General features: G+C 42.6%; 1 protein-coding gene across 2 annotated transcripts in view; it reads left to right on the top strand.

Moving 5' to 3' along the window:
• Mcu (mitochondrial calcium uniporter) overlaps positions 1-25,121 on the top strand; it is a 164,693-nt gene that overhangs the window by 102,306 nt on the left and 37,266 nt on the right. For both annotated transcript variants that reach the window (XM_087597257.1, NM_001106398.1), the window contains 1 exon segment: positions 19,294-19,363. In XM_087597257.1, coding sequence (XP_087453383.1) covers positions 19,294-19,363 — 70 coding nt within the window.

Raw genomic sequence — 25,121 nt, 5'->3', positions numbered from 1 at the left:
CCTATATCTTACCATTCATTCCCTTTTACATCAGTATACTAACCACTCAGACCTCATAGTGTCTGATGTTAGCACACTCTGCCTTTGACATGGGAGGCAGAGGCTGTCATACCAAGAAGCTACCATACCGTCAATAGTTAGCATTGCAGCTCCCTCAATGTGGTAACTTGTCAATCTTTGGGACTTTTGGATTTTTAATGGGGACTTTCCTCCCTAAGTTTTTATTTTGAAAAAAAAATCACACTGACAAAAAAGCACAGTAGCCGTGCACCTCTTTTCGCCTGCGCACTCTCACTAACGGTTTGCCCGTGCAGCTAGCTCTCCTCCACTGAGCCTTCTGAGAGGTCTCACTGATGTTCCATCCATGAAGTGCTCAGTCTTCTAAGAAGGACATTCTTCTACAGAACCAGGCAGTCACCTGAGAAAAAACGACAGAGTTGTTGGCCTATGGAAAATGTTTATTTTATGGCCCACCTAAATGAGGAACACTTTTCTTCCTTGCTGACAAGACTGAGGGGGAAATGTGTGGCGTTTACTCTGTGACACTGAGTAGTATATATTTCTGACAGGGTAGGGAGATCACTGTGCCTGAGGTAGGCAGTGTTTGTCAGTGTAAATGTGTCAACACGCGGTCCATTTATGCTTAACAAAATTCATCTACGCTGTGCAGGGGTATAATACAGATTCACATTCTTTATGGACTGGGGGGGTTCGTGCATGCCACATCACATGTGTGTGGGTCTGAAGATAACAGTAAGTAGTTGATGCTCCCTCCACTGTTGGTTCTGGTGCTGACCTCGAGTCTTGGTGTGTGTGACAAATGCTGTTACCTGCTGAGCCATCTCATGTGCCCCGTGCTTTGTGATTGTTCCATAACTTAGATCTGTGCAGCATAAGGGATAATGTGCCACGTGCCACAGATCCGATTGACTTCTAATCCTCCGTTTGTCTGACCCTCCTACTAGACAAACTTCACTCACAGACTGCCTGACCTAATCTGTGGATAGAAATATAATTTTCGGCTATTCCTTACATTTATTTTGGACCTTGTGCTTGTAGCTTCCAGACAGCTGTCTGGGTGATTTGCCACATTTGTCACGGTTGCTCCAGCCTTACTTTGAGGAGAAGCTGAAAAGCAGCTGCTGCGTTGCAGGAGATGATCCAGCATAGCATACAGCCTTCTGGATTCCTCTCTGTCCTGGTGGATAGCCTTCTGGATTCCTCCTCCGTCCTGGTGGGAGGGATTCTTAGAGGGCTGCGATAAGAGAGGGATCGTGTTTGGGTCAATAGCTAGTCCCTACCATGTCCCATCTATACTCTTGTCCTGGACTTTCCCCCCAAATGGTGGCATACTAGATTTGACACAACAATCAGCCCTGTCACTCAGTACTGACACCTGAACTTGGCCTCTCTGCCTCAGGTTCTATTTCTGGATTCCATTATCTCAAACATCGTCCTCTCTCTGTTGTCTTTTTACCTCCTAATAATTGTTACCGTCCGTGAGAACAGTACCCTCCTGTGCTGTTGGAGACAGACTAGAAAGGAAGCAAAGATCTATGGTGACGCTCATAAGGCTTAAGGTTTTATTCCCCCACACTAAACATTTGATTCTGCAAATCTGCATGAGATCCAGAGATTGACACTTTTCTAATGAAGTTTTCTCTCTATATAAAATGTAGTGAAATAGTTGGCTAATTTTAAATTTCATCTGGTGTTTAAATATTTTGAATTGTATGTGAGAAACGTTTTGAATAATATGTATTTCTTCTAAAAGGCTGGTTTTAAGCTGAGCATAGTAATGAACACTTGTAATTCAGCGCTAGAAGGGCTGAAGAGGGAGACTGGGTATTCAAGGCCAGCCTCGGCTACATGATGAGCTTCTTTTCCAAATTAGATTCACTCTGGTCCTTTTATCCAGTATTGATTTTAATAAGATTGATGTGCTTGTCTGTATTCTTAACATGAAATAGGCCTTTGTCAAAAAAGGAAACGAGCATAGAGCTGGGGAGAGGACTTGATAGGTAAAAGCATTTGTGCAAGCATTGAGAGCCTGGCTGGGGACAGCTCTCCAGCATCCATATAATAAAAAGCCATGGGTAGTGGATAGGGAGATGACTAAATGGCTAAGAGCACTTGCTGCTCTTGAAGAGGACCTGGGTTCAGTTCCCAGCCCCCATGTCAGGAAGCTCACAACCCCCTACACCTCTTTGCATGGGGATGGGGGAAGAACATAGGGACTGGAAGAACACTAGGGCTTGCTAGCTGCCAGCCTTTCACAATGCGGAAAAGTCCAGGATCAGTGAAAGACCTTGTCTCTGTGCGTGAGGCAAGTCTCCTCTGGCCTCCATTCACACACATGTCATGCATACCTTCCTATATGCACACACACACACACACACACACACACACACACACACACACACACACAGCCAACTCTCCATCATGTGCTATTAAAAGCCCATGGTAACACCACTTCCACCACTGTAGAATACTTCCTGCTTCAAGCACACATGGAATATTTTCTGAAACTGACCTCAGATCGGGCCATAAAGCAAACACTAATAAATTCCAAAAGACTGGAGTCATATAGCATTTTCTCTAACCAGGGAGGAGATCACTGCAACAATGAATCATTTCTCTGGGAAACCCTCCAAGATTTGAAATGTGTATCAAAGGAGAAATAGTAACCATACTAAGAGATTAAAAGTATACACAGTTTCCCAGGATTAAAAGCAGAAAAGAAGAATATCACTACAAAGCCTTGGGCCACTAAGATGGCGGCTTAGGCTGCTGCTGAGCAGGAAACCTTGGGCTTGGTACCCAGCACTGGAAAAACAACAACCAAAAAGAGCTAGAAAAGCTTGATGCCTATAAACTTAAATTTTCCCTCAAACGTTCCTAGAGTAACATAATTCCCCAAACTAACATTAGACTTTAAAAAGCAAGCCTGATCTTAAGAATGATCCAGGGGCTGGAGAGATGGCCAGTGGTTAAGAGCACTGACTGCTCTTCCAGGGGTCCTGAGTTCAAATCCCAGCAACCACATGGTGGCTCACAACCATCTGTAATGAGATCCGATGCCCTCTTCTGCTGTGTCAGTGACAGCATACTCATAAAAATAAAATAAATAACTTTTTAAAAAGTCAGATGGCTCCTTTAAAAAAGAAAAAAGAATGGTCAAAAGATCAGAACAGACATTTCTCCTATCTTTATGGCTGCCCAGAGCCTGAAATGGGGCAAAACAGCATTGGTTACCTAAGAAAGGGAAACGGGAGGCACGGTGAGGTACAACTTCATATCTACAAAGGAAGAAACTGTAAGAGAGATGTGGTGAGAAGTATTGATGAGGACATAGACAGAACCTCCCAGCACGAGACTTGCATATGAATATTCATGGGACATTATTCCTCTTAGCCAGAAAGTGAAAACAACCCCAGTGACCCTCCACTGTTAACAGAATCCCATGTCTCCATGCAGTGGAGCGATGTTTGGCATTGAAAAGAATGAAGTACAGGTACACAATGCCATATAGTTCTGTCTTGAAGACACCATGTTACTAAGTAAAATCCACTCGGCAAAATTCCACATCCTCAGTCACTCTGCTTACATGAAATGTCAGGAACAGGCAAATCCATACAAACAGAAAGTAGTGGTCAAGATTAGGAGTAGGGAAAATGGGAAATGGCGTCCAGCGGATGTCAGGTTGTGAGGACGGTGAACGATGGTACCACTGATTGAGGTGGGCCATATACAACTCTGTGTATGTACTCAAGCCACCATATCGTCACAGGTTTTCAGATGGACTCACACTGTATGGTTCAGGCTGGCCTCAAGCTCATTGTACAGCCCACGATGACGGCCTTGAGCTTCTCTTGCTTTAGCCTCTCAAGAACAAAACCTTCCCCAAGAAAAAACAATGCCAGGAGAGATACAAAGTCTGATTGGTCTTATAGCTCTAAAAGAAGTTTAGCCCATTATTAAAACCCCTCACACATATAAAACTCTAGGCTTGAGACATTTTCCAGAGGGAGCTGAAAAGGTGGCTCACTTGTTAACACCAAGTCAAGAGATCTTATGCCCTTTTCTGACCTCATCAGGCACTGCACACGTGTGATTCATGTACATTCGTGCTTGCGAAACACTCATACACTTAAAATAAAACATAGTAAATCTTAAACTTCCCCAGAGAATGTAAAAATGTGACTAATTTATAATGTACTATCTATCGGGACATTATGAGAAAGGAAAAGGGCCTCTTCATACAGATAAATAGAAGTGCTCTCTACAAATGGGCAACCACCACAACCCCCCCAGCAAAGGAGGAGGATGCGGGGGAACCGGTGGGGTTATTTACCCCAAGATTCCAATAGGTTTATAACTGATGATGAGATATTGAAGACTTTTCTCTTGAAATCAAGATCCAGGCTGAGGTAGGATTATTCTCTTTTGAACTTAAAGAGTCATCCAGTTTAATTAAGTTGAAGAAGAAATGAACTTCAGTATTCAAGAAGAAGTAAGTCTGGGGTTAGGGATTTAGCTCAGTGGTAGAGCGCTTGCTAGAAGGCCCTGGGTTCGGTCCCCAGCTCCAAAAGAAGAAGAAGAAGAAGAAGAAGAAGAAGAAGAAGAAGAAGAAGAAGAAGAAGAAGAAGAAGAAGAAGAAGAAGAAGAAGAAGAAGAAGAAGAAGAAGAAGAAGAAGAAGAAGAAGAAGAAAAGTCTAACCTCATATACAGATGACACAATTGTACATATGGAAAATCTGAAAGAATCTACAGGAAAGTTATAAATTATGACTACTACAAAGTGATTGAAAGTGAATCGCATGGTAAACCAGTTGTGAGTCGGATGTGATCAGTCAGTTTCTTTAAAATGTGTCATAAGGAAGCTGTGAAAGAAATGCCGGACCTCCCGAGAGGAGAGCAGAGGAGAGCAGGAAGGAAAGAGTGTCAAGATCATGCCTGAGAGATTTAACAGTGTTCAATTGTTGCTTCTCTGTCCTGCAGGTTCATCTGCAGGTTCTGTATATTCTCAGGGGAGGGGAAATGGCCAGCTTGCTACAAAAGAAAGTAAATTTAACCTTGGCTGAATCCTATACCAAATAAAACTAATCATAAAACACAGGTACAGATGTCCAAGTTAGAAGAGCATAACTTGTTAGAGAAACCAGAAGAGTATCTTCCTGCCCTTCAGACAGGAAGCAATACCTAAGGCAGACTAGAAAAGCCACTACCCATGAAGGAAAACAGTACCAGTCGGGCTACATTAAAAGCTTCCATTTCATCTTTGAGGTTCCATTAAAATGCTTGCCATCGTGGGAAAAGAAATGCACACATGCATTTTATATGTACATAAATAAATACATATATACACATGTATACCTATGAGGCCCTGACAAAGGGCTTATATCCCAATACATAAGTAATTTTATATAAATTTTAAAAGGTAACATAGTAAAAAAAAACACGCAAGATACTTGAAGGGGCACCCATAGGAGAAGATACCCAAATGAGTTATAAATGTATCAAAAAGATCTTAACATTGGTCATTGGGAAAAGAAGCTACTAGAAAACAATTACATTCCTACCTGAAGTCCGAAATTAGCCAAGCTGACAATATTAGGCATGATAAAATAAAATAAAATAAAAATAGAAAAAGCCTGCGGCTGGAGAGATGGGTCAGCAGGTCAGAGCATTTACCGCTTTACCAGAAGACCTAGGTTCAGTTCCCAGGACCCCCACCTGAAGGCTCACACTTCCTGTAACTCCAGCTCCAGAAGATCCAATGCCTCTGGCCCCTATGGGCTCTTCCCTCACATGCACATGCCCACATACAGATGCGCATGCACACACGTAATTTTAAAAAAAATTGTTTAAGCAAAGAGTCTGGAACTCTGGGTGTTGATAGCAGAGCCTGTGGTAGAACTCACTGTGTGGCCCCACAAACATACACACATCCCTTAGCCCTGAAGTTCGTCTCCTAGTTTTATCTCAAAGAGTTTAGAAAATGAATGTACACTACAGTGTATTGGTCAACCTAGAGATAGCCCAAAAGCCCATTGTGGTGGACTTGTTTAACGGATGCCTAAGTCTGCAACAGTGGATCGGAGCTATTCTGTGCCTGCCAGCAGGGGAGAGCCTGGGGGAGCCAATGTGGGCCAACACACAGCAAGATAACATCAATAAATGCTGTCTGACTCTGTTCACATACAATCCAAGCCTCATCAGAAAAGAGCTTCCCCACGTCTCTTAGCAAGCATGCAGACTCGGGGACTCAGAAAGATGCACAGTGCTTTAAAACAAACAAACAACAAACAAACAAACAAACAAACAAACACAGTTTGGAAATACTTTTACAATTTACAAAGGATTCTATAATACAGACTCTATACTTATCACTCTTAAATATCTACATTTGGTCTATCTTGTGTCAAAGCTTTTATTTTTAAACTGAGAAGATGACTTCACTTCCTGTTGCAGAGATAAAATGCTCTGTGGAAAGCAACATAAGAGAAGGTTTATGGGGGCTCACAGTTCAGGGTACTGTCCATCGTGGTGGGGGAGGGGCACAGCACCTCCCACAGCTTGTGGTAGCCGATCACTCTGTATCCATCATTTGGGGTGGGTTTGCTTTGTTTCTGTCTTGGTTTTTTTGTTTGTTTGTTTGTTTGTTTGTTTGTTTTTGTTTTTGAAAAAAAGAGAGAGAGTGCATGAAGCATGAAACTGGGGAGGCAGGGGAAGATCTGGGGGGAGTTGGGGGAGGGGAAAGAATATGCTCTAACTGTATTGTATGGAAAAAGCTTAAGGAGCAGAGCCGTGCGTGCATACGTGTGTGCCAGCACACAGCTCGCTTTTTATACTTTATATATAACTGGCCGGAGTCCTCGGCTGGGGAGTGGCCTACAGTTAAGATGGGACTTTCCACATCGATTATTATAATTAAGATAATACCTTGTAGACAATCTCAGAGCTAACCTTTATGTCCATATCCCCTCATGAGCTCCTGGAGATGACTCCTAAGTGATTCTAGATTCTGGTAAATTGACATTTAATACTACCACAGAAAATGCATATTACAATATTGTCAACGCTCTTTGTTTCCATCCCCAATTTCCAAACCTTTCTCTCCAGAGCTACATAATGTAAAAATGATACACCACCTCCATGTGTCTTAAGAGTAATCACATTGACATATTCAATTAGCTATTATATGTATATATTTCACATGTTCAATAGTCATTAATATCTATACATTCATATACCTGTAAAGGTAAAATAATAATAATGTGTTTATATGTTGCACACTATAATTTACACATTTACTATACATTGCTTTTGAGATTTATTCATTTTTAAATCAATGGATAGTTTTGGCACTAAGCAAACGTCATGAATTATCATTCCTAGGTGTCCATAATCCTTGCAGAATGAAGATGGTAGTGGTGTTTGTAAGAAGAATCATTATTAATATGTAGTTGAGCCTGTGTCCTGCTTAGACTGTGAGGCTGTGACTCGAACTGTTGACCGAGAGGTTAGTCGCACGTGACGCCCAGCCAGTCAGTCAGTGGAGCGCGGCTGCCTTCAGGCAGAATAAGCAAAGAGCTATGGTGAGTTGGGCTTTCAATTATGTATGAAAATCACCCCAACTGCCTTGTCTACATCCCTTTACACTACGCTGTGCTGGTTTGATTTGTAAGAGTTTTAACAACAGCCTCTTTGTGAAGCTTAACAGCAAAATAAAACAAATCCATCCACTTAGCTAACAGAGAAACAAGAAAAAAGTCTTCGAATTTGACATGTTTTTATGAAGCCCCGGGGTATTAAGAACAAATGTATTTAAATATCTCATTAACTAAAGTTTGTTTGTTTGTTCTGGGTGGCATCGCTGTGGACTGTCTGGAAGTGGTGAAGGAGCATTGGCTGCTCCTGGTCCCTGTGTCTGTTACCAGTGCCGCAGCAGGGTGATCATCCCAGAAAGCCATGCGCGCATTGACTGGGTCCGGAAGTGATGAGCGCATGGAAAGGGTGTTGAAGCACACCTACTGCAGTGCTGGAACTCGCCTGTTGTCTGTTTCCTGAGTAGAAATCCTTTCCGCTCAGGCGCACGTGGGAGGGAGAGCGATACGGGAGAGCGATGCTCACCGCACCTACTGCACCCCTCTCCTCACAGGGCAGGAAGAGAAAGCTGTGTTCTTTCCAATATTAGCTGATGCCAGAGCGAAAATGAAAGTCACTTCAGGCCTATTTATGTACTGCCCCCCTGTGGGGTGTGTGTGTGTGTGTGTGTGTGTGTTTATGTGCACATGCATGTTCACGTGTGTGTATACGTACATGCGTACTTATGTGAGTTCACTTGTGTAGAGCCCAAGGTTGACCTCAGGTGTCTCCCTTTCTTCCTTACCACTTTCTTCTTTATCTCTGTTTGATTAAACTGGCTGGCCAGTGAGTCCCCTGCACGCAGTCCCTGCCCCCTCCACCAGCACTGGGCTTGCAGTGAGCCCCACACTGAGCCTTTGCATGGGTCCAGGGCACTTTCTTGACAAGCCCTCCTGCCTGGGCCATCTCCCACCCTGTGGCTGGATATTGTTTACTTCATTAAAGAAGCACCGCGAGTTATTAAAATGCCCTGCTTACTGCCTTTTTCCACCCTATTCTAGCTTTTCTGAAGCTTTATGTTTACCCAAAAAATTAAATCTTATACATTTTACTTGTTAAAAAAATAATGCAAGAAGCATATTGGAGTCAGTGGATAGTCATGTCAGTTTGTTCTCCCTCAGTTTTTTATTTTGAATATTCTCAAATCTAAAGAAAATTATAGGAAGAATGCAATGTACATATGGTCCTATACCCCATCTAGATTTACGTTATTAATATGTTGCTACATTTGCTTTATCTTCCCTATGTATATGCATTCACATATACGTATGGGTGTTTTATTTTTCTCTGTATGTGCATTCACATGTGTGTATGTGTGTTTTATTTTCTCTACATATATACATTCAAATGCACACATGCATGATAGTTTTTTTTTCCCTACATATATGCATTCATGTGTACATATGTATTAGTTTTCTTTTCTCTACATATGTGCATTCATGTGTACACATGTGTTAGTTTTGTTTTCTTTACATATGTGCATTCATGTGTACACATGTGTTAGTTTTGTTTTCCCTACATATGTGCATTCATGTGTACACATGTGTTGGTTTTGTTTCCCCTACATATGTGCATTCATGTGTACACATGTGTTGGTTTTGTTTTCCCTACATATGTGCATTCATGTGTACACATGTGTTGGTTTTGTTTTCCCTACATATGTGCATTCATGTGTACACACATGTGTTAGTTTTCCTTTCTGTTCATATGTGCATTCATGTGTACACATGTGTTAGTTTTGTTTTCCCTACATATGTGCATTCATGTGTACACACATGTGTTAGTTTTCCTTTCTGTTCATATGTGCATTCATGTGTACACATGTGTTAGTTTTGTTTTCCCTACATATGTGTATTCATGTGTACGCATGCAATTAGTATCATATTATCTACATATTTGTGTTCACATGTACAGATGCACATTAGTGTCATTTTCTCTACATGGGTGCATTCACATGTTCACATACATATTGGTTTTATTTTTTTTTCCTCGACCCTTTACCTCTAAACGCTTTAACTCTGATCTCCTAAGAACACTCTCATTCTCCAGCTCTGGTGCACAATGTAAGAGCTGTTTTCATCTCTGGAACGCTTTTGTTACCTGTGTTTTTATCTGTATTCGGGAACAAAGGAAGCGGGTGGGATTATTAATAGCTGCCACCCACCACCTAAGTTATTCACCACTGTGCATCTTTCAGAATTCAAGTGTGAAAAAGAGAGAGGCTCAGCTTCAGAGCTGAATTAATCCCAAGTGTTAGAGGGGCAAGGCCCCAAAGCGATACTCAGGCCTCTTGAACCGTTTCTCCCAGCTGCACGAACCGTTAAATCAGTTCCCTCAACTACTTCATCGTGTGTGACACATGTCGGGAGAGAACACATCGATATTTGTCTTCACAAATTCAGAGCTTTCCGAGTTGTAAAGACTCACAGTGTCTGCTGTAAGACCCGTTCATTTCGCAGACGAAGTCTGGTTCAAGGTCATGGAACTAGATATGACTTGAGAATCTAGTTTACAAGCTGTCTGAGCAGCATTCTTTCTGTTCTGTCACATGAATTCTCTGTGAAACTCTCTTGCTTCTGCCAGGGTCTTGACAAGAGAGAGGTGGAGGTCTGAGACCACCACACTGATTGCTCCCCAGTGCCCTTGAATCTCCTTTGGGTGAGCTACACAAGGCTCTTCAAGCTTCTGTGTGCCTAAGAATTTCCTAGTAACCTGGTTACCATGCCAGAGGGCTGAGGTGGGAGCTGGGAGTCTGCACCTCTGTCTGCCAAACTCCTGGGTCATGCAGATGCCACAGTGTAGGGAGCAGATGTCAGAACTGCCCCAGGAGTCCCCCAAACAGGAAAGAGTATTTTCACACACCACACAATACTGCACTTTAAAACCCACAGACTGATGTAATTAACACCTGTTGACCTACCATCGAGCCAAAATCGAATACTTCCAGAAGTTCTCTCTATTTTTCTACCTTTAAGTCTCTTCAGAGAGAGAAGTTTTACTTTGGTGTGTTCATTTAGATGCAACTGTCTCTCAGGGTCATTGCAGTGGTGACTGGAGACTTCACAGACTTAAATGGGAATAGAGAGGGACCCACAGATTCAAGTTCCAAGGAGAACACTACATCACATTCCACTCTTGACACGCGATTGAGCGTTTTCCAAACTGTGTCTCTTCAGTCAATCTGACAGGTGGCATTCTGCTTTGATTCTTTTTTGAACAGTATACATTTTTATCAAGAACAAATGCTAATATTTATATGACGATAAGGATTTTCATGGATAAGGATTCTTAGGAATTTTTGTGGTTGGGTATTTTGCCATCTAAAAATAGTTAACAGTATAGTTATTAACCACCTTAATGTAACGTGGAATCCGCCGGCAGCAGCCAAAAGTAAAACAGACTTTTAATATATACATAAGGGATGCTCTAAGTATCCCCAAACGTCTGTAGCCGTCGTCATCTCTTCTCATTTCTCAGAATCCCTCCGCAGTAAATAAAGCATCAGTAATAATTCCCCAGCAGAAAGAGTAGAGTACAAAGCCGTCATAAAGCTTGTCAAAGAAGCTGAGATTGAAAAAAAGAAGGCACGAGGATTCAGTGAAGTAAGTCTTTATGAAGTTTCTATCCTCCCGGCATACTGAGAGGTACCAATATGTAAGGAGATTAATGCAGGCTACTGGCTGACCGTAGCCCTGAAGGGAAGTCGGTCATCAGAACAGATATTAGAAGACAGCATTATGGAACAAAAGGGGCATGGACAGAATCCAGGAACAGTGTACGGACTTGTTAAAGAAGATGAGCTTTAAGATATAATTTGTTTAAAAGTAGTACAAGGACTGGGGTGTAGCCGAGCTGGTAAGCACGCTTGCCTAACGTTTTCAGTGCCAGTGCTGTGGCTTCAGTACCCAGCATCACAAATGATCCCTGAGGAAATGCTTGCCTTTCACCCTCCATGCTTTCAAGCTGAAGGCAGGAGAAGAGATTCAAGGTCATCCTTTGCTACAGAGAACCGAGAACCGCAGCCCAAAACAAAAACAAAAACTCTTCCCTGTTTTGTTTGTTTGAGACAGGGTCCCATGTAGTTCTGACTGGCCTCAAACTCAGTACATCGTCAAAGATAGCCTTAAGTTCGAAATCCTCCTGCCTCTACCTCCCAGGTGCTGGGAACATAGGCTTGATCACCATCTTGGTCCCAGCTAAGACTTCGGGTTTTTTTTTTTTTTGTTGTTGTTGTTGTTTTTAATTTATTCTTTTTATGTGTATGTGTGGGTTCTTGTGAGTTCATGTACACCTCCAGCATGCCTGAGAACTCCAGAAGAGGGCACTGATCTCTCTGGAGCTGAAGTTACAAGTGTTTGTGAGCCACTTGGTGTAGGTGCTGAAAACCAATCCTGGGTTCTCTGAAAGAGGGGTAAGCACTCTTAACTACTGAGCCATCTCTCCAGCTCCTGGCAGTAAGTGTTTTTTAAAGTCACTTCTCTTGGATAGATTTAGTAACTTCCTAAGAACAGAAGTTGCCTTGGGAATTGAAGGCATATACTTTATATATTTAAGCATGACTTTTTTTTATGACATTACAATGTATCTAGTGGGGAAAATATTAGTCCAGATATAATAAAGTCTAACAATCATTTTAAATAAGCAAAGGATGAGTAACTTTCTGATATTAAAGCACTAAGTCACAAATCTTAATAGCCCTCTAACTTAAACTGCATAAGACACTTGGTCTCATAAGACACTTTGTCTCCTTGTTATCCAAACAGAAAATACGTCCTGAAGTTCAGTGTAATTGTTTGTTTTTGTTGCTGTCTAAAGGGACGTTTCTGAAAAACTTGGACTCTCTGTCTTTCACATGGGAGGGCTAACCTTACACTGATTTCAGGGTACAGATCCTCGTGCTTTTGAAAATGTACTATACTTTCTAACGAGTGAGACTTTTCAGAAGAGTCAGATCCCTTACGGAAATGGCTGGTGAGTGAGTTACTGGAGAAAATTAAAGTTCAAACAAAAGCTCACCCTTAAGTGAAATCATCGACAGGGGTAGGATTAATAGAACAGGTGAGAAACTGCATCTTGGGGCCTGAAGTTCCAGGTCCCAATAACGAATAACTTTTCTAATAACTCCAGGGTCCCCCATTCTGTCGAGGTGGGTACACTGGTTGAAGGTAGTAAGAGTCTGTCACTGGTGTGCGGCTTCAATAGTTTTATTGCGTCAGGAGATAAACGTGGAAAAAAACAAATTGAGCACACTGGTATTGCTGTAGGCCAACTGCAGTAGTTTTATACTGTTAATTATAGAATGCCATAGACTCTGGAGGGGGGGGAGGGAGAGGGAAGGAGGGAGGGAGGAAGAGGAGGGAGGCTGGGGAACAGCCTTGGGTGTCATTCTTTAGGTACCATCTGCCGCCTTTTTTTTTTTTTTTTTTTTTTTTTTTTTTTTTTTGGAGATAGGCTCACTGCAATTTGGATAGTCTGGTCAGCAAGTCTCCAGGTTCCTCCTGTGCTTCTTCCCCAACCCCGCAGCACTGGGACTACAAACGCATTTCACTGTGTCTGCTTTTAAAGAGTGATATGTGTGTGTGTGTGTGTGTGTGTGTGTGTGTGTAATGCCATACTCGTGTGTAATACATTGTGACTACATCCACTGTCCATCCTTTCTCAGGTCCCTTCTATCTACTCCATTAACCTCCTTTCCCAACTGGCCCTCTCCTATCCTGTGTCCTCCTTTTTCTTCCCTTCCTCCCTTCCTGTTTCCCTTCCTCCCTCCCCTCCCTCTCTCCCTCCCTCCCTTCCTCCCTCTCTCCCTTCCCTCCCTTCACAAGAGGGAGGGAAGGATATTCAGGAAGTCACAGCTGACTTGCATTCCGATCACAGTGCCTATAGTCCATCTGGAAACCAGTACCCATGGATCTACTGCTCTTACGTTTCCACAGGCTTTCCATCAGTCTTGAGAAGTTGGTGTCCTTTTGATAGGTCAGCCTCTATGTGTTACTTGGCCTTTTCCCTTGCGGCTTTTAATATTCTGTCTTTGTTCTGTGTGTTTGGTGTTTTGATTGTTGTGTAGCAAGGGCATTCTTTTTTCTGGCCCAATCTATTGTTCTGAAGCTTCTTTTACTTTTATGGGCATGTCCTTCTTTAGGTTAAAATCTTTTTTTTTCTATGATCTTGTTAAAAATATTTTCTGAGGCTTTGAGCTGAGAATCTTCTTCTTTTATTCCTATTATTCTTAGGTTTGACCTTGTCATAGTACCCCTGATTTTGAGTTTTTTAGATTTAACATTTTCTTGGATCAATGTGTCTCTATCTCTTCTGCTGTATCGTCAACAGCTGAGATTCCCTCTTCCGTTCCTCTCCTGTGTTCTGTTGGTGACATGTTGTCCTGGCTGTTGTTGACTGTGTTTTTACACTGACTTTTGGGCATTTGGCTTTGGAGCGATTGTAGGCCTAGGTGCTGGGTTTGTCTTTGTTGGGATGGGTGTTTCGTCCTTGGTTTCTGTTTTCCCTCTGGTCCTCTGGCTGGAGTGCCCTGCGGTTAAGTAGAGGGTCTCTACCTGAGTTGGGAACTGGATTTCTGATGGCCTGGATGGCCTCTGGTAGAACAGGGTTTCCACCCAAGGGTCTCTAATCTGGCCGAGGGGCTTCTGGGTTTCAGAATGCTGGCCTTGCCTCTGGTTGGGTAGGAAGCTTCCTCGGGAATATCAGCTAGGATATGGTGACCAAACTCAAGTTCTTATGTCCTCAAGAGGCAACACACTTTGTTCACTGAGCTAGCCCAGCCAGATGAATACTCTGGTCTTGAAAAAGACACTTGGAGACAGTATTGAAGGGATCCATCTTTGTAAGCACGTGGGTCATACTGATGGAGGGTAACAGGAACATAGAATCTGACAGATCTAGGCTATGGCACAGTGAGGCTTTTTCTGGCCACAGGTGCTGATATGCATAGACCACCATTCTTGGCTCCCAGCAAACTTCCCGGTAGGTTTTTTATGTTAATATTAGCCAAATACTTATGAGATGCTTGCTACTTTAGAACAAAAGAAAACGAAAAAGCTTACTGTTTTACTGTAACATAAAGAGATGCAGCACAGATAACTCTGATGTGGGGATCACAGGACGCAGGGGTGAGCAGCAGTCACTTCTTTGGTGTTGAGCATCCATTACCAATTTCCTGCTTGCTTTTGATTTATTGTTTTTCCTCTGTAGTGTTACCATATTTCAAGGAGAAGCAGCTAGAACAAAATCCTTCTTGTTTATGTTAGTCTCAACAAATTTCTCATGAGAAATCTTAAAGAAAATTACAGACCTATATGTGTGTCTGGACGTTTTTATGATAACAGCTTGGGATGGTGGCTGTAAGTTGGGGAGGCTGAGGAAGACAATAGCTTGTGCCAGAAGTCTGAGACTGGCCTGCGCAGCAGTGAAAACCTGCCTCTAAATGTAATTTTTAGTTGTGATTGTCAGTATCAGTGCAGACGTGGTCTGGAGAGTTAATCCCCACATCATATAAGCTTCATTCTATAGTGAGAGCCAGCTAAGGGTCTCTTAAGGTGCTGCACAGCAGAGAGTCTACCCCTCTAAGACCCCGTGGTTTCTGTTGCAATTACTCCTCCCTCTCACCACTGCCATTGAAATCTGCTGTTTAGAGTGTTCGTTGACCAGTGGTAGGTATGAGTAAGCTCAACTGTGTTCCAATAAAACTCTTCAGACAGAGGTGGCTGGCCTGCCAATCCATGCCCTGCAGCATCTAACAGAAATCATGCCCTGTACTGTTGTTCTACAGAAAATATTGCCAAGGACAATTTGTAAAAATCCTAGAGGCCTCTGGTTTTTACAGTGTTCCAGCAAATGTGGTCTGAAGTATTTTCAGGTGAAGTGTTCTGATGGTTTGGACGTCTTTTAAGATGTTCTGGGAGAAATGAGGCACAATTCTGCCTGCCTATCATCCCAACACCTGAGGTGTAGAGAAGAGGGTGAGAGGTCAGCATCACTGTTGACTACATGGCAAGACTCAGGCCAGCTTTGACCTCCTGGAACTGTATTTCATAAACATCAAAAGAGAGACAGAGGGAAGGGAGCTGGAAGGGAGAGAGTCAGAGACAGACTGACTGACTGGCAGACTGACTGACTGGGGGAAGAAGAGAGCAAACTAGATGGACCTAGATAAACTGAGTCTGACAAAATGTTACTGAAGGGAGTGCTCAGTGCCTGGGATTTCTTCCCACTTTGCTCTCTCCTGCTCACAGATGGTCATAACTGCATATCAAACTGCATAATGATAATGACCCAGTGAATGTAACCGTCCCTCCCTTCTCTCCTCACACCGAAGCATAAAGGAGAGTAAGAAACTGAATTCTAAGCTTTGTCTTCAACACAACCATGCTATGGGAGCGGTCCCATAGCACTTTGTATAGAGGGTGACAGCCAAACCTGGCGAAGGCCAGACAGACGTCCAGAGAGACCTCAAACGGTGACACCTGTGGTTGCAGATCTCCAGCAAAGCCAGGCAAGCAAGTTCTCCAGAGTTGGTGGCTGGCCTCAGACTCCCCAAAAGCAACATTCAGGACTTTAACAAGTCTTCCAGGAAAGATTGTTAGGAACTCATATGTCAGGCTTCAGAAAATTCATTTCTCAAGACCCCCTCTTCAGGAAGAAGTTTGGTCCTTGAAGCAATAAAAGCAGAAACTCTAGCTACAGAATCAGCAGCTAGCATGGAGCCCAGTCTCTAGAGAGTTAAGATGAAAACAAATGTGGGCTCATACCCTCAGATCAGAGTCTGAATCCCTGAGGCCTCCAAAGGGCAGTGAGGAGAACAAAGGACTAATACTGGATAAACTCGTGCTTTATGTAAGCCACCCATGGTCATCTAAGAAAGGCCAGCCAAAACTTCACACAATGAGTGTTGAGGTAAGCAGGAAGGCGGGTAGATAATTGACACCTGAACTAAACTGATTGGAAAAGGGACATAAAAAGCCTCCGTGCTCGGGGTTGGGGATTTAGCTCAGTGGTAGAGCAAGGTCCTGGGTTCGGTCCTCAGCTCAAAAAAAAAAAAAAAAAAAAAAGCCTCTGTGCTCATAACAGAGGGAAGACCTTTGTTTTAATATAATATGTATTTTCTACAAGCCGTCATTGTCAATATTGACTTAGCATTTATTTGATGAGGACTTGTTATTTCACAAGCACTGTCAGTGGTTGAACCAGTCAAAAATTCTTGTCCTGTAGGTCAGAGAATACAGCCATAAACTAAGTGAGTAATTTACTTAAAAGAATTGGGCCTACCAAAATCAGGGGAAAGTTACTTAACTTTGGGTAGGACTATATACCTGAAGGCCATCAGGAGAGGCAAATGCTGGATCAATGTTTGACAGGAGTGGCCAGAGTAGACCTTACTGAGCAGTAACAACATTTAAAGAGCTAAGGGGAAAGACAGAGCCAAGTCACAAAAACCAACGTTATAAACTGCAGTTTGTGATCCTCCTGCCTCTCTCTCCTGGGTGCTGGGACAGCAAGCATCCATCCCCATGCTTTAGTTCACTAAGTAAACTATTTAAACAAGAAAGCAGCAGTCAGAACACACATAAAATTTCAAACAATACTGCTTGCCCATCATGGTCAAGGCCCTGGGTTTAATCTTCCATATTGACAAAGAGAAAAACATTACAAACACAAAAGACTCTAAAATTGCATAGTGGAAAAGACTAAATATATGTTTTATATACCTATAAATAAATGTAAGGAGGCTAGACTTTCCTAATGAAGAATTCCCAGATTAGATCACAAAGAAAACAGCAACTCAGAAATGATAGTGAGATAACAGGCCAATAGAGCAGATGTGCACGAAGAAAATCAAGACTCAGGGTCACGCATTCAACGCTGGCTACTACACTACAACACAGAAAGCATTCGTGGGAACAGATGCAGACTCTGTGATGAGAACTCTGTAAAATGCTTCTCTAGTATACAGATAAAGATTCAAAAGGAGACATGGAATTCCAGGCTCCATCAGGTAGAGCAGTACTCACCTGTAATCCCAGAGGCAAGTAAATCCCTGTGAGTTTGAGGATAACCTGGTCTACCCAGTCAGTGCCAGGCCTGTGGAATTAGCATGGTCTCAAAGCAAAATGCTTTGTACTTCCTGAGCCCTTACTGTAGCCCAGGTACTGTTCTACGTGCCAGATACACACACACACACATATTTCTCATGACAGCTAGCCAAATCAGATACTAAAATTTACCATTAACCCGGAACGTGAAACCATCATGGTTGTCAGGATGCGAGCAGACAGTTCTGGACAGAGCAAAGGTTCAGAAACAGATTGAAATTTCATATAAGTATTTGGAAAGGGAGGGAGGTGCCGTCTGAGGTGAGATGAAGATGGGTTATTCACTACATCCGTTAGCTGTGGTGTCGTGGAAGAGAGGTTAGCTGTGTTTCTTTCTTAAATGTGACCGAAATTAAGTCCTATGAATCAAAATTTTAAACTGAAAGAAAAAACAATCCACAAACTTTCTCTCCAGTAATTTAAATGATTTATTTATATTTTTTTTAAATATTAGTGTCCTGGGTACTTTTCTATTGCTCGGAAAAGACACTATGACCAAGGCAACTTACAAAAGAAGGCATTTAATTAGGCCTTGCTTTCGGAACTCAGAGGGTTAGTCCATAATCATCATGGCAGGAAGCATGGTGGCATGCAGGCATATGTGGTGCCAGACCGATAACTAGAGGTTTATTTACTCTTATACAGAAGCAGCAGACACTGGGCCTGGCTTGGGCTTTTGAAACCTCAAAGCCCACCCCCAGTGACATACTTACCCCCACAAGGCCACACCTCCTGATCCTTCATAAATGGTTCCAACAACTAGGGACAAAAGATTCAAACACAAGAGTCTGCTGGGCTGTTCTCAATCCAGACACCACACTCAGCCTTCTGTCCCCCACGTCTTAGGAGGTGGGAGGTAACGAGATCCGTGCGCCCTGTGGCACAGCTGAGTTACCCTGTGCACTGTTCTGGAATCCTAAATGTCTCGGATGGGTTTTATTTAGTGCCTTCCAGCTTCCTCCTGTCACACGTTTGGGGACTGGGAGAGAGGTTCAAAGGAAAGACTTACTTAGAAATGTATTCAGTATTCTCCTTGAAGCCCAGCTTAATTCTGAGGACTTCAGTCTGGATTCCTGGCTGCAGCACTGCGCTATGAAGATGTGGCTAAAGTGTGCGGCTGTGGCTTCCTTCTAATGCTCTGGGCTCAAGCACTGAGGCTGCCTGTCCGAGATTTTAATAAGGAAAGCAAACAGCAAGATTCAGAGCCCACTCAATACTGGAAATGCTCAGTGCATCTCGTTCTCATAACTGATGGAAGATGCCAGTCTGAGGTCTAACAGCAAAAGTCAGTAAAGACAATTGCTTAGGTATGGTTCTCATGTTGTTTAGTGTGAGACTACCCATGTATATGGGAGGATGTGTTTGTTTGCAGTGTGCTTGTTGCTAGGCTGCTAGGAATACCTTTTATTGTTTCCATTTATTTGCATTTTCTTCTTTTCCATGAAGAGTCCATCATTCTTACTCAAACACTAGCGTTATTTGGAGCACATGTGTCTAGAATCAGTTTGCCCTGACAGTTTGCCTGGCTTTTGTCTCTTAGGCACACCAGAGGCCGGCGTCCTGGCAGAGCGTGGGTGCTGCATATTGCAGTACGGTTGTGCCCTCTGATGGTGAGTTTTGGCAAATCCATTTCTATATCTTACCTTTTTTCCCTCCTTAGCTTAGTGTTTCCAGATTCTTTTAGTCAACACATACATATGTTTAAATAATATTTTTGCATTTATTTATTGGGGTGTGTGTGTGCATGTATGACATGGCATGCGTTTGGAAGTCAGAGGACAACCTGAGGGGAGTCAGTTCTGTCCTTCCACAATGTAAGTTCCGAGGATTGAACTGAGGTCACCTGTACCTGCTGGGCCACCTCTCCAGCCCAACTTACTGATTTACAAATCATGCTTCCTCTTGTGGTTTTCTTGGAGATCAGGGGAAGGGGCGATTAGAGGAGGGGTGTAGAACTGGGAAGACAAAGAATTCAGAGAGTTAACCATGAAAAACTAGCTTGTCCATCAAGTCTTCCCAGGTCCTGGATGTCCGTTCACATTTAGAAACAGGTGATAAGTTATTTCTCTGCCAGTGAAATGAGCCAGTTCAGTCAGTTTAGATTAAATTAAATGTAGGATTATTGGGAAGCTGCTCTTGGATAGGTTCAGTGGCCCCCAGGACTGAAGCCAGGGAAGTTGCATGGGAAGGGAGAGAGAAGACAGGGAAGAGAAAGAAAGAAATCACGAATGCAGAGAGAAGCAGGAGAGAAGGGGAAGAAGAAAGAGAGGGGAGACCAAAATGTCTGGATTATATAGGGAAGAGCTTCTGAGGGAAGGGCAGAGGCTTTTGTAAATGTTCACAGTGTCACAGACTAGCAACAGGATTGAAACTTGGCTTATTTTTTTTTCCTTATTTATTTTTTTTCTTATTCACTTTACATCCCACTCACTGCCTTCCTCCTGGTTACTCCTCCCACAATCCTTCCCCTGTCCCCTTCTCCTCTGGGCAAGTGGGAGCTCCCCCTGGGTATCTCTCCTACCCTGGCATTTCAAGTAGCTGCAAGGCTGGGTGCTTCCTCTCACTTTGAGGCCAGACAAGGCAGCCCAGCTAGAACAACATATCCCACAGACAGGCCAGAGCTTTTGGGATAGCCCCTGCTCCAGCTGTTCAGGACCCACATGAAGACCAAGCTGCACATGTGCTACATAGGTACAGGAAGGCCTAGGTCCAGCCTTTGTCTGTTCTTTCTTTGGTTGGTGGTTCAGACTCTGAGAGCCCCAAGGGTCCTGGTTAGTTGACTTTGTTAGTCTTCCTGCAGAGTTCCTATCCCATTCGGGTCCCACAATCTTTTTTCCTATTCTGTCTGCAAGCAAACCAGAATATCATCAATAGTGTTAGTGATTGATGCTTCTCCATAGGATGGGTCTCAGGTTGGGCCAGTTATTGGTTGGCCATTCCCTCAGTCTCCGCTCCCACCCCCATGCCTGTATTACTTGTAGACAGGGTAAATTTGGAGTTGAAAATTTTGTGGGTGGGTTGGTGTCTCTATCACTGCACTGGAGTTCCTTTCTGGATACAGGTGGGCGGTGGCCTCTTCAGGTTCCATATCCCCAATGTAGTAAGTCATAGCTAAGGTCACCCTCATTGATTCTTGGGCACCTCCTTTGTCCTAGGCCACATCTCATCCTTGTCCTGGAGATGCCCCCCACCTCCTCCCCTATGGTCATGTTTCCTAACTTTTGCTACCATTTCTTCCATAAATTTTCAATTCAGAGTTTGGCTTAGGGGTTAACATTTTTGTGTAAACCTCGGTTTGATCTTGTTCTAATTTCAACTCTATACACATTAATTCACAGACGGCATGCATTAAAAGAGCATCTTGCAAATTCACAAAAACACCAAAACTGAAGAAGCCCAAAATGGATCATGCAAGCCCCAGAGTCCTCTGTATCTGTCAGTTTAAGTTTACACTGTAGCAGGAATCCTTCCCCAGTGCTGTTGGGTAATCTGGACGCATAACCATGTGCTCATGTTTGCTGATTCTTCAGCTTTTGGAGGAAACCTTGCTGGGGACCAGCCCAGCTTCTAGGTAGATGGAGGCCAACAGTTGTGGGTGACATCAGTGATTGTGGGGGGCAAAAGTTGCTTACTAATTTTAATTTTTTTTCTTTCTTTGCTATTCTAAGACCAAAAGCCACTGACTTCTGGTAATTAACTCCTGTAGTTAGCAGCAGGGGATTTAAAAAAAAAGGCTTAATAGCTAGGGCCTTTTTCTCTATGACTCAGGGACCCCACCTAGGGACCCCTCTCTGGCCATGTGAGAGGCTTGGAGTTCATTAACACTTTGAAAGAGAAAAGGAAAAGAAGAAAAGTCATTTGCGCAGAGAACATGTACACCAGATATAGTGGAAATGGCTATACCAAAACTTTATTATTGCTTTTAGCTTTTTATAGTCTTTAGACAAATTTTGTATGTAAAAAAGAATTTCCTCATAAATAAAATGTTACACAATAGGGGAGCTACAGAAGGATGTTGATAGTAAGTTCAAAGCAGTGTTTCATTCTGTAAGCTCCTTATAAGTTCAAAACAACATGGCCTTGCTTTATCATGGTGCACACCTGTGGCTTCATCCTTGGACTTGACCTAGAATGAGTGTTTTCCTCGATCACAAATTTGTTTCAAGCCTAATTTCTTATCCTAGTGAAATTAGTCCATGACACATGGAGGTTTACAGAGCTCTATTTGCAGCTTTATTCTATAGGGGGATTGGGATTACTTGTCTCAATTTAAGAGTTATATCATTATCAGAAATTGTGAAATCAATTCGTCTATACAGCATTACTATATGAGAGTACATCTCCATGTTGATTTGCAGGAAGTTTGCCCAATAGGGTGGGCTGTTGCTCAGGAATCATTAGACTATGCAATAGTGACAGGAAAGACAGATCAGCAACAAGAAGTAATCCTGGGATAAAGTCTTTAAGGACCCTGCATCTCAGAGCTTACCTATCGAAGGACATGCAAAATAGTGGGCCATCACCAGAAAATTCATTTGCGTGCCTTAGCCTTTCCTAGTTGGCTTTTGACAAAACCCTTCTGTGGTTACTCAATTATAGAACAGAGGCAATTGAGAGGGAAATTAGGCTGAAGCAAAACAAGGAAAATACGACCTGGCATCCTTGTTCCTGTGTCCTGAAGACAAACGGCTTCCAGAGAAACACTGATAAATATGTAAGCTAAGAAGCAGAACTTGGCTGTGTTGCAGCTGGGGAACATGTGTGTGTCAAGGCCTAGTTCCAGTGTACACCAGGTAGCAAAACTTGCCACCTAGCCAAGAGCCAGAAGTCTGAAATACCTCCTACTCCCTTCTCTCCGAGAGTCCCTCTAAAGCAGGAGTATTTCTGTTCCTCCAACATGGTCTTGATGTCATACACAACCAAATCTGCACATATCTCACTCCTGAGTCCCATTCCTTTCCTCTACTAGTCAACATTAGCCCTTTCCAATTTAGAGATGTTCTCTTCATGTAAGAAATAATCCACAGTACTGAGTCTCTTAGCTTGTGCCAACTAAGAGTATTTCATTCAAAAATGTCTAGCCTTTAGATTTTATGAAGTTATTATATGGTTAGTGTTTCTTTAACAGTATATGTTTAGAAAATATATTTTTAAGATCAACCAAATCAGGGTTAAATAGAGGAAGCTTGGGTGCCATTGGTTGGTGGGATATTCATGGTGATTGATATGAGCTAATGAATCCATTATAGGCATCTGTATTATTTTACCAATCATTGAGTCTAAGTGTTCCTATATATCAATCCATATGAAGACCTCTAGTAATTTAATAATGATACAGTTGTTTAAGGGTATGACTGAATGTTATCTGAATTAATGGGTGCTAATAGGCTGTCCCCATATTCCACAAGAGGTTAAAAACAATATTTGTACCAAAAAAAAAAAGGAAGGAAGGAAGGAAGGAAGAAAGAAAGAAAGGAAGGAAGGAAGGAAGGAAGGAAGAAAGAAAGAAAGAAAGAAAGAAAGAAAGAAAGAAAGAAAGGAGCTAGGGGCTGGAGAGACGGCTCAGCAGTTGAGAGCATGTACTCCTCTTGCAGAGGACCTGAGTTTGCTTCCTGACATCCACATCAGGTGGCTCACAACTACCTGTAACTCCAGCTCCAGGAGATCAGACCCTTTCTTCTGGTTTCCTCAGACACAACACTCACTTACTCACATCTCATATTTGTGTGTGCATTCTCTCTCTCTCTCTCTCTCTCTCTCTCTCTCTCTCTCTCTCTCTCTCTCTGTGTGTGTATGTGTATATATATATATATACATATATATATATATATCATGTTCTCTTTCTCACACACACACTTTTAAAATAATTTTATTTTTAAAAATAAAAGAATGCAAATTTGTACGTGTGTATATATTTTGGTTGGGATTCAGCCCCAGGGTTTGGGCATGTTAAAAAAGTATATTACTACTGACTGGTGCTCCCCAAATTTTTACTAAGTTTTGCTCTTTAAAAAAAAAAAACCCTTCCTGGAGTTGGCAAGATGGCTCAGGTCAAAGCTCTTGCCTCAAGTCTGATGACCTGAGTTTGAGTCCTAGGACCTGCGTGATAGAAGGAGAGAGCCAAACCCCATGGTTTGCTTCTAAACTCCACACATAAGGCACGGCATGTACCCATCTACATCCACAGGCACTTACAGACACAGAATAAATAAATGCTTTTTAAAACCCATAGTTTATATTAGTTATTAAGAAATAGAAGCACAACATCATTTGGTTTACTACAACTCCGTATTCTTGCTGCCTTCCTTGTACGTCTTTTTATTTCATGCTCCTGCCCTGTGTGCGTGTGCGCATGTGCGTGTGATGGTGGACATTGAACCCAGAGCTTTATAAGTGCTAAGCAAACACCCTTCCGCTGAGCCACACCCTCAGCCTCTTACTTTGCATGCAAAATTAATATTGCCTTAGGTCAGTATAGTGTATTAGAAACTTTGCCTGACATACAGTGAAGAAGGTTAAGTCACCGTTAACAAACATTCTCAAAAAAAAAAAAACAAAACAAAAAAACATTCTCGCCACCACTCATTCTACTTTGTCTTTATTGCTGGGTCATATTCAGTATCTCAAGGTGAATTGGCCCTCAGTTTTAAAATATACACCCTAAAATGATACGTTGTGTAACATTACAAATTTAAAGATGCCGCCTCTCAATAATTTCATGAACAATATCATTTGAAAGACCTTCTAGTTGTGACTATATTATAAAAACTAGATTATCTTTTTTAAAGATTTATTGTGTAAGCACACTGTTGCTATCTTCAGACACTCCAGAAGAGGGTATCAGATCTCATTACAGATGGTTGTGAGCCACCATGTGGTTGCTGGGAATTGAACTCAGGACCTCTAGAAGAGCAGTCAGTGCTCTTAACCACTGAGCCACCTCTCCAGACCACATAGATTATCTTAAACATTTAACTTTTCTAAGAAAAGCAATCTAACACATTCTCCACTTTTCTTGTGTTGGGTCAGACATACTTGATGACTGAGTGAAGCCCTAGACTGCTTCCATAGTAGCAGTCCCCAACTGGAGAGCCATCCTGTAGTCTTTGAGCCTGGGTGCAAATGCATGTACACCCAACCCTCACCCCTCAACAGTATGGTTAACGTTACAAGTACAAGCTACACGTGTGGCCTGGCTCTGCTGTGTGAACATGTAAACCTCAGGAGGTCGTCCTTCACAACCTGCTTTCTCACTGTGAAGTGATGACTGAAAGAGAGGCATGCGCTTGCCTTGCAGAAAGAGCCCTGCTGACCTGAGGGGAGCTTGCAATGACAGCAAAGCCCTACACCCAGGAAGCTGGTCTTCAG

This window comes from Rattus norvegicus, chromosome 20, assembly GCF_021556685.1.
Source record: "Rattus norvegicus strain SHRSP/BbbUtx chromosome 20, alternate assembly SHRSP_T2T, whole genome shotgun sequence".
NCBI lineage: Eukaryota > Metazoa > Chordata > Mammalia > Rodentia > Muridae > Rattus > Rattus norvegicus.
This window is presented reverse-complemented; position numbering and strand designations above follow the sequence as displayed.